This window comes from Geospiza fortis, unplaced genomic scaffold (assembly GCF_000277835.1).
Source record: "Geospiza fortis unplaced genomic scaffold, GeoFor_1.0 scaffold138, whole genome shotgun sequence".
Lineage (NCBI taxonomy): Eukaryota > Metazoa > Chordata > Aves > Passeriformes > Thraupidae > Geospiza > Geospiza fortis.
In genome coordinates, this window is record NW_005054307.1 from 6,902,073 (window position 1) to 6,920,246 (window position 18,174).

An 18,174-nucleotide genomic window follows, 5' to 3' on the forward strand; every position below is an offset into this window, starting at 1 on the left:
GAGGCGGGGAGCCGCCTCCGGCTGCAGCCGAGGAGAAGGGTTGAGCAGTGGGCGCAGGTTTCCTTCAGGTTGCGCTTTTCATCTCCAGCTGAGGTGTAAGATCAGCGTAAGTGTGCGGAATAGCCCTCGCGCTTTGTGCTTGAATTCCACATAAGGGTTCCCCGACTCACCTATCTGGGACTCATTCATCCTAGCGCGGTAAAAATGTGGTGTAGGACAGGGCTACAATCCTGGAGATGACTGTATGGCTGTGTTAACAAGGGTCAGGGGGAAGGGAGGAATTGATCAGGAGCTTTGTGAGGGGAGAAGGTTTGCCCAGTCCTGCAGAAAGTGGATGAAACTGGATGCAGAAGTGCTTCTGCTCTGCAGCCTCATGCACTCTGCAGCAGAGCATGCTGTTCCTGAAGATGTCTTTCACCATGCTGCTTTGCAAAGAGCTGCCAGTGACACATGTAGCAGTATCCACAGCCAGTACTCTTGCTTGTTAGTAAGTTTGCTAAAGTGCATATTTCTAAATCTACTTTGGCACACAGTGCTTCATAACATATTATTGCCATCTAAGTGTGCATGTATTTCGCGTCTCCACAGGTGCTTTCTTTGTTGCGATGTGTTCATGATCTGTTCATGAAGGGCTTAGCACAGAAGAGAGCAGACAAAGGCCGAAACCTCAAAATGCTATTATTTACTAGCAAGTGTCAGTAATATACCAAAATACATATCCAGGACTCCACCGCGTTAAATGAAGAAAACTTTGAGTCCTGAAATCCTGACATAAGTTCTTGGAGGAACACTTCCTCTCACACATGCCTAGCTAGTTCTGCCATCCCCCTCACCCATGTGTCACGGGTGATGGGGATGGCAGCCCATTCTCAGTAAAACCCCTCAGGATGCTGTTGCTCTGTAGCCGAATGCCTACCTAGCCTTCTGCGCAGACCGTGATAACTTTGTAGTGTATCAGCCGCTCCAGAACGTTGATACATATGTCACCCTCATGCTTCGCATCTTCCTTTCCACCATGATTTTGCTTTGCATATCTGTATTAGCTTAATTTTAGCAGGTTTTGAACAATGCAGAGTCATGAAGTAAACTAAACTAAACTAAACTCACTTTTTTTGCTTGGTTTGTCCTCCAGATTTGTTTGGCTTTACACAGGCAATGCTCCCAAAGACTGTATGATAATTCCTGGTGGCCAAAAGCGGAGGCGCATTGTGGCCAGTACAGAAAAGGAACAAGAACAGGAGGGCAGGAGCTTCCTACTGCCTCTCTGGCAGAGGTACCAAGTGCGTGGCCTGTCTGCATCCCAGCAAAGTACTGGTTTTCGAAAAGTAAGTGAGACTGAGAGCCACCTCGGGGCACTTGGAGAGGAGGAAGAGGACTGGTGCCAGCATGGATAAGGACAGCACAAACCTGGCTGACCAGCAGTATGAATGTGTGGCTGAGATTGGGGAAGGAGCCTATGGGAAGGTGTTCAAGGCCCGAGACTTGAAGAACGGAGGTCGCTTTGTTGCGCTGAAGCGGGTGCGGGTGCAGACCAGCGAGGAGGGGATGCCGCTGTCCGCTATCCGAGAGGTGGCAGTTCTGAGGCACCTGGAGACGTTCGAACACCCCAACGTGGTCAGGTGAGGAAGTGGGACCCCTGTCCTGATCAGTGAGGTCCTGGGTACAGTATGTGAGTTGGGTGAGCGAGAGTTTGGGGGCATAAATGGAGTGGACACTGGTTCGGGTTTGTGGCTGAAGTGAGCATAAACTGTGTGCATGAAGTGTGGTTTGAGGTTTCAACAGGCCATGGTGCTGCCTGCCAGACCTCACCTCATCCCTGTGCATTGCCTCCCACACACACAAACACCCATCTCCAGAGGCATAGGTGTGTGATTTAAGTGTTGGAATGGATGGGCAAGAAGCCCATATATATACTATTTCCTCAGGCATGAGAGAAAATGAAAAAAACCCAACCTCTCCCTGGTTTTGTTTGACCTATTAGTACTGCCAGCTGCAGCTGATTTTTACCAGCTCTGTTCATTATAGAAATTGCAAGAATGAGAGTAGTAGTGGCATGTACATTCTGCCTTTTTAGGTGCTTTTATGGAGAACTGTAGATTATGGTGTTAAAAAGAAGCAACAGCTTAAGACTTCAAGCTTTTCAAGCAGCCTTGGGATTGAGTACTGTTTGGTACTAATTTTCACCACGAGCTGTTGATTCTGCTACCAAGAGGGCAAAAGTACAGGTGTCAGACCTTGCTCACAAAATGGTGGCAGTGGCCCCAGGATGTCCTTTCTGTTGTGTCAGTGGCATAAATCCTGGATAAATGGCCTGTGTTCTCAATGATAAAGCTAGCCCTACTGTAACCTCGTACATTTTTCTGTAGCTAGAAACCTTCAGCAGCCTGTGAGTGTCTTTTATTAAAATTATGAACTTTAAGAAGTAAGTTTTACTTTGCAGATACTCACAATGAAACTGGTCAGCATCTTGCTGGTGGTGCTATATTAGCAAGAGTATTTCCATTCTTTGTGTTACTTACATGCATATTACACAGCAAAAGGAAAACATTTCTGTACTTCACTAACACCAAAACTCTTTCAGTCTTAGAGAAATAGATACTCTGAACTCACAGGTGAATTTCAAAATGCCTTGCACGTGTAATCATCCTGTTTTGTAGGGTCTGAGATCAGAGGGTGTTCATTCTGCGCAAGAGGAAAGATGAGACAGAGAATAATATATAAGTTATGAAAGTCAATTGCTAGAGACAAATTCACTTTTGTTCATTTCAGGGCAGTGTAATGTAACAGTCTCCTTTATGTCAAAACCGATTAGGCAGAGTATATGTATTCTGAAATGCTGATCATGGAGTGCGTGTCATCAGTCTCACTTTAGTGAGCAATGGGACACACAGGCTGCAGCTCACACTTCTTTGCTCATCAAGCAAATCCACAATTCAGTTAATAACCATTATCTTGGCTGGCACCTAGTAATGGCAGAGGCTTAGTCAGTATACTTCAAATATGGGCATCCTGTGTTTGATCACTGAATCAAGTGACTTGGTTTAGAGGAGCACACACAAAGTTGGTCCTTGGCAGTAGAGGAATAATTGGGAGTTGTCAGGATCTTTGAAATGCAGCCCCTCAGTTTATGGGAGAAAATGAGGATTTAGTTGTCCAGGCTTAGGCATTGATATATTTGAAAGCTAAATCTTGTTTGGGAATAATTGAACATAATACTTAAGATTTTTTCTACCATTAACATCTTTCCATATGATGTAAAAGATCTTTTTAAGAGCTTTCTGATCTCGAATGCAGCTAAGTGATTGAAATGGAGTTCTTGTTTTCCAAAGAGCTATTTGATGAACTGTCTATGCAACTGCAGGCTTCTTTTGCTTGATCTAAGTGCAGTCGCATCTCAACAGAGCATTGCATAAATACATTGAAGCTTCAAATATTTTTACAAGCTTGAATGAAAACTAATTCTCTGCAAAGCAGTGAGTATTTCAACCAGCAATATGAGAATGTAATTTTAATATAAAAATCTGTGAAAGTGTGTTTCAGGTCCTCATAGTGGTGTTGTGAAGCCTGTGCCTTTTGCCATAAGCAGCATTTGAGACACAAGGGGCTGGCTGGTAATGCATCAGGGTGCTTGGGACATTGGTTGCACACCTTTTTCCACAAAAAGGCAGAAGATAAGCAATTTCAAACATTATCTCTTCTAAAATGTGAGGAATGCTATTCCTCGCATTTTATTATTCATGTCTTTTGTCCGTATTTTTAACCTGTAGGGCAGATAAGGAGCCCTCTGGAGGGACCAGAATCGTATCCTTCAAATGGAAAAATTATTTGAAAACATTTAAATGGCCCAGTAGAAGAGTTTGCAATTTATTGATATTAAACGTCTATTTTGGTGTTATGTAAATATACTCAGAAAAGGAAATACTATAAAAGAAGTTCTGCAATTTTAAGCAGCTGATCTAACTGTACTTACTTATTGAACATATATGATCAAAATATTTTGATTGTTTGGGCATGCATTCTGGAAACTGATATCATGGCCAGGCTAATAAATACAAATAATTCCAAATGCATTGTCTGCATACTGGATTAAAATGTACATTGTTTTCACAGCACTGAGATAACAGCACAAAAATTTTAAACCAAATATTTTTGATTTTGAGAGGACCTCTAGTTTTTTTCTAAATATTACAAGCAGCTAGCCTGAGAGAACTATGCTGGAACTGTAAATACTGTGTTGTATCTGTTACCTCTGAGTAGTGGCATGTGTGATCCATGAGTTGCTCAATGCAAACCAGCAGCCATGCAGTGAGTCAAGATTCAGACAGACTTTGTACAGGTGAGCTGCACAGGCCCTGTGGTCTGCTGAGGTGCTCTGGCATCAGCTGACAGCAGAGATCACAGGCCACATGAGCTCAGGCTGAGTGTCATTTTCAACTCAGATGGCACCTCTGGGCTTCTCCAGAGAGTGCAGTAGGGATTTCAGTAGTCCAGGGCTTCTCTGTTGCCCTGAAGTGGAGTTGAATGTGAAGAGCAATTTGGTAAGGAAAGGCGCAGTACTTTGTAGGCATAGGGAGAGCTCCGTGGCTTTGCTGGTCATAGAACCAGGATTCAGAACTAGCAGTGCTCCTCCAGCCCAGGTTTGTCCTAACAGTTGTAGAATCACTTCCTCTGAGAAATAATTAGAGCCAAAACTGGTTTCCAGTGCTTGGTACTAGGGCTGGAAGAGAATTTTCTCCATAAGGGAGAGATGTCTAAATAGCCCAGAATAATTTTAAACATAATATTTATCATATTTTTCCATGCTACTGCTTGCTAATTTTGAGAGCTTTGTTTTGTGTTTCTTTGTTCCAAGTGCAAGAAAAACATCAAAGGGAAATATAATCTTCATCTGAACAGTGATGGTTATGAAAATCTCTGTACTGTAATGGAAATAAGGAGGACTGATCTAAATTTTTAAGACTGTTAAGAGTAGTGTATAGAAAGGCATAGGGAAAAGACAGTTAAAATAATTGCTATGTGCTTAAAATCCTTTCCTGTTCACATTTACCCTTTTTATAGAGCTCCTCTCTGACAGGACACCTTACTTTATTCTGTTTATTTTCACAAAACAAAGTTAAAAATAGAATCTTCAAGAGCAAAACTTACTGTAAATCAATCTGAAAATAGCTATGTCATGGGCTTGGAAAAGTCCCTTGTAGCTGGTAGGATGATCAAGGTGCTCCTCTAGCTCACCTTTCAGATGTAATGCTTGAATAAAACTTTATTAGATACAGTAGGTAAATCTGGCAAAAGTTGGTCCAGCAGTTTCACAGCTTAGTGCTGTTCTAGTTGGGAAAAATGAAATATATGTCGATAAAGAACAGACTTTGCCAGGAATAAATGACATATTAGATTCAGGAAATTCCTGTGTGTAAAACCCTGCTGCAAGATATCTGTAAAAATTCTTCTTGTGATTATAATGCTAAATTCAGCTGTATCTTACATTCATTTTATCTCTCTCCTGCTGGTAATCAGATGAATAATTTCCCCCATATCTTAGTCATCATCACACTGTGAATTTGCACTCTGGGAAGGTGATATGCAAGGCAGACTACTGTAGTTCTTGGCATGCTTGTTTTCTATCATATTTATATTTCTGTTTAACAGTTTTAATAGCATTAAGCCATAAGCAAATTGAACAAAAATGCTAAGCTGTATATTTTTGCTTCCTATCTCATAACTTTTCTTTTATAAATACTTCTTCAGTATTTTCATGGTTTAATAACTTTCATTATTTAAATAGCTGAAATTATATTGAATATGACCTGTTAAAATATAGTCTAGTCTGGGTTGTTGTTTCAAAGGTAAGTGTGAGAGTAAGTAAGTGCCATTCAAAGTGATCATAACCATGTAAGAAATAAATGTCTTGATTCTCTCTTTCCTGATACTTTGCAGAATATGTGCCCCAGCTAATTGACTTAGGTTCAATAGAATGATCCACCTGGAAGTCTGAATCTATTCCTCATTTTTTTGTGTACAAATCAGTGGGGGCAAACACAGTAATTATGACTATTTACACAATTATGCCATGTTCAAGTTTTTATGTTATTTTATATCCACTGAACTATAAATGGCACTGTAAGCTGCTGACTGTAGTACAGCAGTCATGTCATGCTGCTTTTTCCTTGCTTTTGCAATCCTGTGGTCCATACTGTCCATACTCTTGGTTTGCACTTGAGTGCTTGGTGGAGCCCCTCAGCTGATTGCCTTGGCAAGGCCCCCTGAGTGTTGGGAGAGGCTGGCACACGCATCACTCCCCATCCCTGCATATGCTGACATAAAGATCAGCACTTGACCTTGCTCAGAGGTCCCAGAAGTGTACAAATGGCTTGGAGCTTAAAATTTCCTTGTACTTAGAAGCTATTTTTGTAAGTGTCTTGAAGTTTCCTGTCTGACCTGGTAGAGCATTCAGGACATATCAGTAGCAGATCATCAATACCTAGTTAACCTTTTGCATGACAATTTGAACATGTATTTGTTTTGCTTTTTTTCCTGTTTTTAAACTGAAATTATGGGCAAGCATACAGAGGGAAAAATTTCAGAAGGCAGTAGCTAATTTTATTTCTCTTTCTGATTTTTGGTGATGCTGATGTTGGCTTCTGGCTTTATTGCTGTGCTGTTAATAAGTTGAAAGGATGATCTTCTCAAAATCATTGAGATGTTCCATCCTGTCAAGTGAAACATTTCTATTTTAGGGGGTGTTTGTCTCTAGTGAATTCTGCTTCCTTCCTTCTTTTTTCTGCCAAGCTTATGTTAAACTTCTAGTCTGTGAGGTCATTCTTGCACATCAGCAGTGTGCTGTATTGTGTGATACAATTTATTTTTGTGTAGCATTACTCAATATGACATCTGGCGTAGAGACAAAGAAATGGTGATCTTTGCATCGCTAGTTAGAAAGATTGTCTTGCAAACAGAAAGAGTGAAATAAGATGCAGGGATGGAGTGGAGCAGAAGAAACTAAACTTGAAACTTGCCAAGTATTTGTGTGGCACATGAATCTCAGCTGAGGTAGAAATGGTGGATGAGTAATGGGAAGGAAAAACTGAATGAGCTTCAGAGTCAGTTTTAGTCTCACACAAACAGGATCATGTTCAAGGCAGATGTGACGACGGGAAGTGCCTTGGCCAGGGAAAGGCATTTCCAGGCCAGGGAGTAGTTTTGGTCAGAAGGCAAGGGAGATCATCCCTGTACTGACTGGCCACTGCAAGTGACACTGCAAAGGTCTTAGGGAGGCAGGGACTGGAAATACTGGCTTCTCTGGTGGCTGGAGGGCAAAGGGGAATGATATGGTTGCCACTGAACACAGCACATAGGTCTTGGAGGAATTTGTTGTCAGAGGACGTTGGGCAGAGAGTGAACATGAATGCTGGCCTGTCATCATCTGCTTGCAACCTTACAGTCCACAGAATGAACATGTACTGGGAAGACAAGGATATTCTTGCCAATCATATGAATTGTTTGTTAGTTATGGATGTGATTATTTAGTTTTAATACATGATCTGGCAGAAACAGGACAAGATAAGAGCATGTCAGGAAGGAAGGGTTGAGTATGGAATGGACTTCTGAACCTTAGGAAGTTCAGTTTCTGGAATGAGTACAAGACCATTTAAAAAAGTATTCTATCACATTCTAAATCTTAAGTTTTTTACAAAAACCATGTTTCCAGTCTTTGTATGAGTAAATGTTAGTCATTTTAGATTATGTCCAGTGCTTTCTTCCTTCTTTAAATCTGTGAATGATTATGCCTGTGCTCTTGTTGAAGATATTTAGCCTTGCTGGGTCCTGCCAGGAAGGGAAAACCAACTTCTTCCACCATAACCATTGCTGATGGCAGGCTGTGACTTCCAGGGAATGGAGTGGGGTCTAGGATTCAAAACTGAGCCTTGAAAAGGTTTAGATGGCAGGAGAGAGGATAATCCACACTTACAGACAAGGGCCAGGGTAGATTCATTGGGCCTTTCCAGTTTGCTTCATGGTACTCACTTCTGGCTGAAGTGTGGAGCAGAGCAGGGAGAAGAAAAGTTGCTTGCTATCCTAGGGTTTAAAAGAGAGCAGGCTGGACGTGAAGTCTGTGACTCAGCAAAGCACTAAGTCACTCGGGTGGGCTTGGTGGGATTTAATCTATTGTTTGAAGCTTAGCAAAGGTCTAAGTGCATAATCAAATAGAAATAGCTATGATGCTAAGAATGCACTGAATTTTAAAACATCTTTCTGGATAGAGTTCAGGGACAATATACATCAGAGTACAAATCACAGATACTGATTCTTATTAATGTATTAGATTAAAGCCTTATTTCTGGAGAATATTTCTATTAGAAGTTAAAATTAATCATGCAGAATAAGTAATATAACTATCCTGACAGAGTAGTAACATGAATTTGACATCGAGTGATTATTTGTCATTGTAATAATTCTTAGGTGATGTAATTTGGTTCTGAAGCTTTAAAATTAGTCTATGAAGTTTTGTAACAGTAAAGAAAATAGAGGTTGCAGTTCATTCCAAAACTTCTGTATATAGAGGATTTAGTTTGCTTGGTATGAAATCTAGTTATTTTCCAGTATTGTTAAACAGGTTGATTCTTAATGATCTAACAAATTATAAGAAGGTAAGTGTGCCCATATACATATATAATTAAGCTGTGTTTTTTCTTTTAAAAGAGAGAAGATTTCTCCACTTATACTTGTTCTTCATATCGTCTTATAATCTGAAAAATACTTCTAATTTTGCAGGCATGATTATTTAACAGGTATACCTTTAAACTCTGAAGAATTTGTATTTAATAAATAAACCTTTTCAGAATTTTCCAAGGAGTGTTTTTTCCCATCATGTCCTTTGACATTTGCCAATTGGGAAGCTGTTGATGAGATGATTGTCAAAGAATGGAAATACGACTGTTGATTTCCGAACTCTTTTCAAAATACCTCATTGCATCCAAATTATTTGTATTGATTTTTATATTTATTTATTTACCCTTTACCTTTGAAAATTTGTCCCATCATTAGAAAAAAAGGAAGCAGTCTCCTAAATAATCCCTTTAAAATCAGGCCTTAAGTTTCTAACAACACAGTTGTGTTTTCTTTAGGCAGCATAAAAAATGTTTTATATGAGTAGTAGGAAGCTCTTTCATATGATGCTTTAGATGTCTTTTTAGGGTTTTAGAAGAAGATGGGTTTCTATTCTCTGAAGTATCTTGCATAATTTTTAGGATGAGGTGAATGTTTCTCACACCTAAATACAGGGTGTGCCAATTTGCTGGTATTGGTAGAGTTGTCCTTGGGTGAGTTTCCCATGGCATACCCAGCAAACAATCTATGAGCTTACCAAAAGTTCTGTGCTGTGTTAAAATGGTTCATACCAACACTGACTGCTTATTACTCTGGATTATCATTAACAGGTGACTGATCTTCTCTTAATAAAAGAAAATAAAAAAACAATTCAGACATGAATTCATCTTTACAGGAGTTTCCCGTGTTTAATGACTGAAAACTCCGTTCTACTGTAAATGAATCATACCAAGTTTAAGTGAAACCTATTGAGTTTAGACTTTTGAAATATTAGTCAGTGCTGAATATTACATATTTTGATAGAAACAGAGAAATGAAGTGAGAAATAGAGTGGAAAAGCCTGCATGAATTTTTTTTCCTCTCTTTTATGTGAAGCTTTGGCTAGTCTTTTAATATCTATTTGAAGTGTGGTCAGTGTGATAAATTGCTGTTTAACAATGCCAGAGAACTCCCTTTTCCCTGAAATCAATTAATTATAAACTGGAAATTTCAGTACTTTGTTCACTGTTTCTTAAGTTAGCATATTTCTGGGAGCTTTCTGTGATCGTAATTCCTAGCTGCACTGGTGCTTTTGTTTCTCTTCATCTGTGGAGCCAGGGCTCTACTGTAAGGATAGAATTCTATCACTTTTTTTTTCCACATTTGATGTGGTATTTTGCATACAGCTGCAGAGTAGACAGTTACCTTTGAAAAGAACATTTGGCTGGTTTAATTTGATTAGAGCAAACCACCTCAATCATTACTGAACTAAGACCGTTTTCACTTTAACTTGGCTGTAGGAGTTGGGAATGTACTGACTGTGCTTAGATGTTTGGGGGAGGACTCGTTTGGCTACACAGCCCCTGCTGAAGGGAAACAACCTCAGAGGACCTTGCATACTCTGCTCTTTCCCAATAAAAAGGGAGGGCTTTGAAGCCATTGAATGTCACATTTAACTTTCCCTCATTGTGACAAGGAATTGAATTCCTTTTCTCCAAAAAAATATTGGAAATATTTAATGCACAGAAATACAGAATCATACATTTTTTGAAAACACCATGATACTAAAAACATACATAGGATATGAAAGTCTTATATTTACAACATATTTAAAACATGCCTAGCAACAGTATTTTGAATAAAGTTGTAATAAAATCCAACATATAAATAGAATTATGGTGGGATTCTCATAAATACATTATATCCAAGTTAAAATTTAATCCCTTTTAGTAAGTCTCAGTAAGATTCCCACTTTTTTTTGTGGCGTTTTGATTTTCTAGCCCTTCCCATATCATATAAATATATTGGAGTAGTTTTTTATGTTGCATATTAAAGATCAAATTAGATACTCAAGATTCACAGTACTATGTATTTTGTATGATTTTTGCTTTTCAGTTTCCCTCACTGATGAGCACATGATTTTCCTTAAAAAACTCTTGTGGCTGTCTAGAATATAAATATGTCTCATAATAAATGACAGACCTTCAATAAATTGTAGTCACCTGGTATTCTCTCAAAAATACAGTTCTGATCTTTAAGTGCCCTGACTTTATGATAGTGCATCATCACACAGTATTTTAACTAGAGGATTACAGCTGAAGGAAGAGTTTCTGCTGCTTCTTGCATTATGTTCTGAAAAGCAGTATGCATAGTTAGCTGTTCATCTGTGTCATCAGCCTAACACTTGCTGCTAATGGCAGAATTGCATATACATCTTTCAGCTAATTCAAGAATCAAGCTGCAAATTTAGGGCTCGAGTTTCCACTGGGGAATTGAAAGAGCTACACTGATTCAAACAGCTTTGGTTGTTCAAATCATAAAGTCATAATGTTAAGATGAACAGAAATGCATTAGTACAGGCAGACTGTGCAGAGGTTCCCATCAAGCGTGCGTGTTTGAGGCTTCACTATTTAGAGTTTAGATGCTTCAACTATTGAGTTCACCAAACTGGGGTATAACAATTCATTAGGTTTTTCACTGAATTAGATTCAGCATTTCTGTTTCACTCCTAATTACACTTCCTTTTTGTGCCACAAATAATTCCTCTCTAACTCAGTATGTGTCCTCTTAAATACTTGATGTCTGCTTCTGTGTTGTCACCTGGGCCTCTTGTACAACATTATCTCTCAAATTCCAGGTTGCATCACAGATACAGTGATTTCAGTGCAGTGTACATGTCCTTTCTTCAAGGACAAGTGCTTCTAGTGCAAATGCTTCTAGAGCTACAGTTAGAGACTTTGCTGTACTGTGTTGAAGTTAATGTCTAATGTTACTCACTAACGTAGCTCTAGAACCTTTATTACTGATTTTCAGGTTTTTTCAGGACAGTGAAAGTCAATGACCTGTATTCCTTCTCTGTGTTAAGAAGTAGATTATAAAGTGAATCTCGTTTTGCCGACTTTATCTATCAGCATAGTTTGTATTTGTGAACTTTATGACATAGAGATTAGGCAACATCTGCACTTTAATTAGTGTGTTGTTTATCCTTAGATAACCTTCTAGATTGTTAATGGAGATAGGCCTACCCACTGATCTTTGTGGTTTCCTCGCAGACATCTTTAATCAATTTGTTGCCTCACTGTTTATCTCTGCTTTTTATAAAATGCTGAGCAACAAGTTTTGATCAAAGCAGTAATACCCATATCCAGACAGGTTGGAATCAATGACCATGGTCTGAAAATTAGAAGGATATGTCTCATTAAATTTAAGGCAGAGCCCAGACAAGTTAATACTTCTGCAGAACGGAACACCTGTATCTCCTCATTGCATAGAATCCCATTCATCCTACTGCTTTCATGTTTGTAGCATAGTTAAAAAAAAAAAAAAGCATTACCTGGCATTTCTCAATTCTCTGTTGCTTATTATTCATATTGTCTTTATTCTTAAGAACTCAAAAAGGTTTTATTACTTTTAAATTTTATTTGGTCAAAATACAACATTGCTTAGAGATGTCGGTTATTTCAGAAGCAAATATTTGTTCAGAAGTGAAAAAATACAGCAGTGAGCCTAGAACTGAGGATCACGGCAGTACAAGGACAAGAACAGTTAGGATTTGCACAGAAGAGGCAGGTAATCTGTTTGACTAAAAATGAAAGATATTTGTGGATATAGATAAATGGCAGACAGGTGAATGACAGTGTTGAGGGAGTTTTCCTAGAAGACATTTAAAGACATTTAAGGTATATTGGAATATCCCAAATCAAAAGGATATTGTGATGTCTGTAAGAAAATACAGTTCAAAGAGTGCTTGGTTTTCAGTAACCCAAAGTTGAGAGTGAACAAGACTATTCTGCAGAAGCAAAGCTTAAGTCGTGAAAAGCAAATAATCTTTTGCTGTCCTGTACATCAACGAAAGGATATTGAACCTGTGATTCTAGAAGAAGCAGTAAAGTAATCTGAGTTCGTGGAAATATTCATGAAGCACAATTTAACCGCTGTTCATAGTGGACAAAGTTTAAAGACAAGTAGATAAGATTTAAGGACAGCACTTAGAGATACAATCAATGAAGTAGCTCTTCCTGGAGTACCAGAAAGAGAGATCCCTCTATGCATAGCCTGAAGTAACTTTCAATAGCTGATTTAAGAAATTCTAATAGTCAAGACACACAGTCATAGTGCCCACAATAATTAAGTCTGACATTTTTTGGAAAAGGGATGGTTCCTAAACTTGACATAATAACAATAGACTTTAGAATGGAGAGATTAAGAAACAAGAAGTAATTCAAAAATTCAGCAGTCAAGAGGAATTATATGAAAAGTCTTAGATTTGCAATGGTGGGTACTTAAATAGAGAGTTACAGCAGCACGATTTTTGTCATACATCATTCCCTGACATCCATGCTCTCTCCACTCACTGAAATCCTGGCTGCTGTTTTGATCTATATCCTCCTCCTGGATGCTAGATACAGCAGGACAGTTTAAGGATATTGGATTCTTAAACTCTTCGGAGGAATGGGCGATGTTCAAGGGAGACAAAGGACTTTCTTCACTGTTTTTATGGCTGTGCCCCAGTGTATCATGATGGACTCAGAAAAGGTACACATAGCCGTGCATAACAGGGTAGGGATGTGAGATAATTCTGATTAGACACTTTATTCATCTGAATATTAAAAGTGCATTCCATCTTAGTCATTTAGGGTCTCCCCATAGTGAGTGCAGAGTGAGCATGTGATTTAGGAGAATAATTCATCCAACTCATCTTTGGTGCCCATGCTGGAGTACAATGAATTGCTTTCTGGAAATGCTCATTTTGACTCTAGAGGGAGCCCAGGTGGACTTGAGAAGTAGGGCCATGGGGAGTCTTGTGAGGTTTAGCAAGACCAAATACTGGTGCTGCACCTGGGTTGGGGCAACCCCCAGTATCAACACAGGCTGGAGATGGAGGGATTGAGGGTACCCCTTTGGAGAAGGACCTGGAGGTGCTGGTAGATGAAAGGCTGGACATGACTCATCCATGTGCACTCACAGCCCAGAAGGTCAAAGATGTCCTGGACTGCATCCAAAGCAGTGTGGCCGTCAGGGTGAGGGAGGGGATTCTGCCACTCAGCTCTGCTCTGGTGAGAGAGACCCCACCTGAACGCTGCATCCAGCTTTGGGATCCCCAGCTCAGGAACGACATGGACCTGTTGGAGCAAGTCCAGAGCAGGGCCACTGAGATGGTCAGAAGGATGGAGTACCTCTCCTGTGAGAGAAGGCTGAGAAATTTGTGTTTGTTCATCCTAGAAAAAAGAAGGCTTTGGGATCATCTACTTGTGTCCTTCCAGTATCTGAAGGGAGCCTACAAAAATGAAAGAGGGGGCACTTCTCACAAGGGCTTGTAGTGACAGAACAAGAGGGAGTGGCTTCAAACTGAGAGAGGGTGGGTTTAGATTAGATATTAGGAATTAGATAATAGGAGAGATTAGATATTAGGAATTTCTTTACTGTGAGGGTAGGCGAGTCACTCAGCAGGTTGCCCAGAAAAGTTGCAGGTGGCCACATGGATGTGTTCAAGGGCAGACTGGATGGAGCTGAGCAACCTGGTTTAGGGAAGGGTGCATGGTAGGGGGATTGGAAGTAGATGATCTTTAAGTTCCCTTCCATCCCAAACCAGTTTATGATTCCAGTGTAGGGTGGCCACCCAACTGTAGCTTGCTCAATCTCAATGAGATTAATGCCAGTCCGTAAAGTTTGAAGGTGAAAAGTGGAATTGCTAGTAGAGAGTTTGTGCAGTAAGTAACAGATGTCACAAAATCAAATAGGAAATTATTTTGGGGGTAGAGGAACAAAACGTTAGTATAGAAATCAGAGGGTAACTTGGACTACAAGAATTTAGATGGAAGATGAAATGAGTATTATAGGGGAATTTTTTTTTAAACCAACGTCTATTGTATGTGGATTGTTGGTAAGAACTTGTACAAGGCACTTGTTTTTATCACTTGGCAAAATTTATGCGCTTTCTGTAATAGGGCAGTGTGGGTCTCTGAAATTTACTGGCTTCAGACAGTCTGCTTCTAGTTTGTGTTTGGCATTAAAATGCTAAAGGGAGCTGATAGTAGCTGGGATGGATGGGCATTGCCTGCTTACCCTGCATCCAAGTTTAAGCTCCAGCAGAAGCCATTTTGGTCAAAAATCGTTAATGCTTTACAAGAGGAAAAGTAACTGATAATGTGTGTTGGAGATGGCTGCTCATGCGGTCTACAAGTAGTTTAAAGCACCTTTCAAAGCTTTGAGTTGTGGTTTCTCTTTTTGTCATTACTCTTCACTGTGCCATACTGATCTCATACAGGATTTGCCACTAAGTGGGTTTATTATGTCACTATTGAAAAAATTTTGCTGCACATAGTTTCATTGCCTCGATTTAATTTTGGGCAAATTGCACAATTGTACAGTTGCAAATAGTTGGAAAACTCTGGTGTCTAACTTACATTCCTTTCTGAATTATCCAAGAGCTGAGCTTTTGTAAAGCAGGGGTGCTATACCTTTATCTCTTGGAATAATTTTGGGGGAATTTCTATTTTTCCATAAACTCAAAACATGTCAGCCCACGTTGCCTAGTAATAGCTTTCAAAATTAACATCAGTCAGTCAATACTGCTAAAAGATTATGCTCCATGATTTTTTATGTGAGGTGTCTGTTTTATAATTTGACATAACAGGCTTGAAAACAGTTTTGTTTATTATGGATCTACTAAAACAATATAGTGTAGTAAAGTAAATAATCTACTCTAATAAGCTGTTTGGATATGCATATTACACATCTGGATATATGTGGAAAAGGAAAATCATGAAAATGTCAAGATTTTACTCCATTTAACTTGAGAATTATTATTTTGTAACATGGGAGTAGGACTGTTAGACATTTATTGCCTCCACTTTAAAAATGTGTGAACAGTTTTCTTTTGTAAAGCTTAGAAAAAATGGAAAGGGGATAAGGGCAAGTCAGGGAAAAAAACATCCCAAAAGCTAATGGTTTTTAAAAAGTTGCATGACATTGAAAATTGGAACATGGAACTGAAATGCCATCTCACTCTTAAGTATAATAAAATAATACATTTTGTTAAATGTGTTCTGGAAAGAGTAAATATAAACTATAAATCTTAATATCAGTGGCAAAGAGCCCAGGCATCTTTTGGCATCTGTTGGCTTAACCTCACCTGGGCGGCAACAGGGACAACTGAACAGGGAATATCAATATTTAAAAGCAGCACAATTAGGTTTTTTTTAATAGATGGCTTTTTTCTCCTCTTGTTTGCAGTACAAATACATATTTTAGGGGCTTTAGAGAATATTTAGATTATGTAATTATGTATCTACTTTAATACTTTTAAAAAGTTTTCAGATCTTGCAGAATTCAAGATCACTTTAATCTTGCTTCTTTCAAGCATGAAATTGCCATCTCTTATCAGGATTAGTCACTCAGTTCAAGAACTCAGTCATCCCAGGGCACATCCTTTATACAAAAATATTGGAATAACATTTGTCAGCTTTTAAATGGAGGCTTTTTTGAAAAGTCTGTTGAGTTCTTGAAATAAAACTAAAATTTTCTGAATGGATATGGCTTATCATGGCTTTTCTAATATATTGAATGCTGTTATTTTCACAAGCCTGAAGAAATGTTCTTTTGCTTTGAAAGATCTAAATCCATGTCACTTCTCTGCCTTCTGTGGTGAAATTGTGTGTACTGTGTTCAGATCCATAGTCATGCACTATAAATGCTTGCATACAGAGGCATCCATAGAAATGAAGACTACTGTGTCTACCTGGATTTAGCAAAAAATAAAGCTTTACTTTGTATGTTTCTTCCAATGGACTTGAGACAGCTATTTGTCAGTCAAATATTTTCATAATCGAGACACAGATTCTTATATTAGAACATTTAGATGCCAGTTGTGATGTTTGAAAACTGAGATATGCCTGCATGAAAAGTAGGTAAGGGAAGTCACTGGATAGTTTGTTTTTCTTCACAGAAAGTGATAACTCAGAAAGCAGCTGAATGGACCTTTATAAAACATGTGAACTAAGTCACTTCTAAGTGGAGACAGCTGGGGTCTATTTAATATCCTGTGTAAAATGGTAGAGGTCAGCTTCCTGGAATAACTTAGGAGTTTTATTTCATGAATATCCTACTGCTTCAGGGACCTGGGGTGTTGGAAAGGCTCTCAAACTGAAGTGCACCATAAGGAAAAGCTCCAGGGCTGGATCTTTCCTAGCTCTGCATTTGCTGTTGGAAGACTCTTGTCTTCTTGGAAGAAGACTCTCTTCTTCCAACTCTGGGAAGCATCTTGTGGCCTGCAGTATCTACACATTCTCAGTGTAAATCTTTTGTGTCAGTGCTTATTAATGCAGGCAGCTTGGTTTTTTCTTCCAATCTTATATTGTGATTTAGGCTTTAGGATATTAATCAAAAATTATTGAGAAGTCATTGAGAATCTCTGAGACTTTGGACAACAAGTGATTCCCAAATGTACTGATTACCCTAAATACATAGATTATTTTGTAATTTAGGGCATTTGTTCCTAAATCACTTATCTTGACAGTTTTATGATTGTTTTTTCCTCCATGAAATTAATGGAGCCACATCTTTACTGTCTATGGTCATGCATTCCCTTAAGGTGTTCCCCGTATCTATTCAATTTAGTTAGTCCTTGAGTTTAGAATCTTACTTCATTTCCTGCCTCTTTCTATTCCATCATGTGTTGGACATGTCAGTGAAAAAAATTATCTTTGTAGGTTAGTATCACTAGTAACTGTTCACTCTCACAAAAGTTCAGAAGTTATATGATACAGCAATTGATAAAATTGGTAATTCAGTGACACCATAATTAAATACCTGTGGTGCAGTGAGCCTGAAGATTCACATAAAAAATTGTACTTTTTGGATGATGTCCAGTATGATTAAATACTTTTCATATTTGTGACAATTTGTTTTTTCCTGGACTGCCTTTTAAAGCTGAAAATAAAGAGAAGCACTAAAGTAGAACTAAGAGGAGTAAGTGTTTCTGTTAGGTGGGAAAAAGGTGAAGATTAGGAAAAAAAAAAGAGTGTGTCACTGGAATAGGCAGGCTGACCGCAGAAGAGTCTTTCCTAGACTGTGGTGGTTCTGTGCGGCCTGTGTGGTGTGCACCATTGCCTGTTTCGTTAACTCTACAAAGGCTTAAGACCATCAGCTGGGGTATTTTTGTGCTGTTTCTCCCAACAGAAGTAAATTGTGGAGTTTAGGGATGGAAATAGAAAACAATGAGGACCGACTCCTTCAGCCCTCATTGTCTCTTGACTCATTCCTGAAATTACAATAATTACATTAATAAAACAATTCACATATGGCTTAGAAAGGGTTAGAACAATTTCTGTCTCAGCCAGTATTTATACTCTGAAGTGAGAAAAGTGGTTC

At 38.9% G+C, this 18,174-nt stretch overlaps 1 protein-coding gene across 1 annotated transcript in view; it reads left to right on the plus strand.

Moving 5' to 3' along the window:
* Positions 1-88: 88 nt before the first annotated feature.
* CDK6 (cyclin dependent kinase 6) overlaps positions 89-18,174 on the plus strand; it is a 136,782-nt gene continuing 118,696 nt past the window's right edge. Inside the window, exons 1-2 of the mRNA XM_005418576.3 lie at positions 89-106; positions 1,133-1,619. Coding sequence (XP_005418633.1) covers positions 1,387-1,619 — 233 coding nt within the window. The 5' untranslated portion in view covers positions 89-106; positions 1,133-1,386. The remainder of the gene's footprint in view (positions 107-1,132; positions 1,620-18,174) is intronic.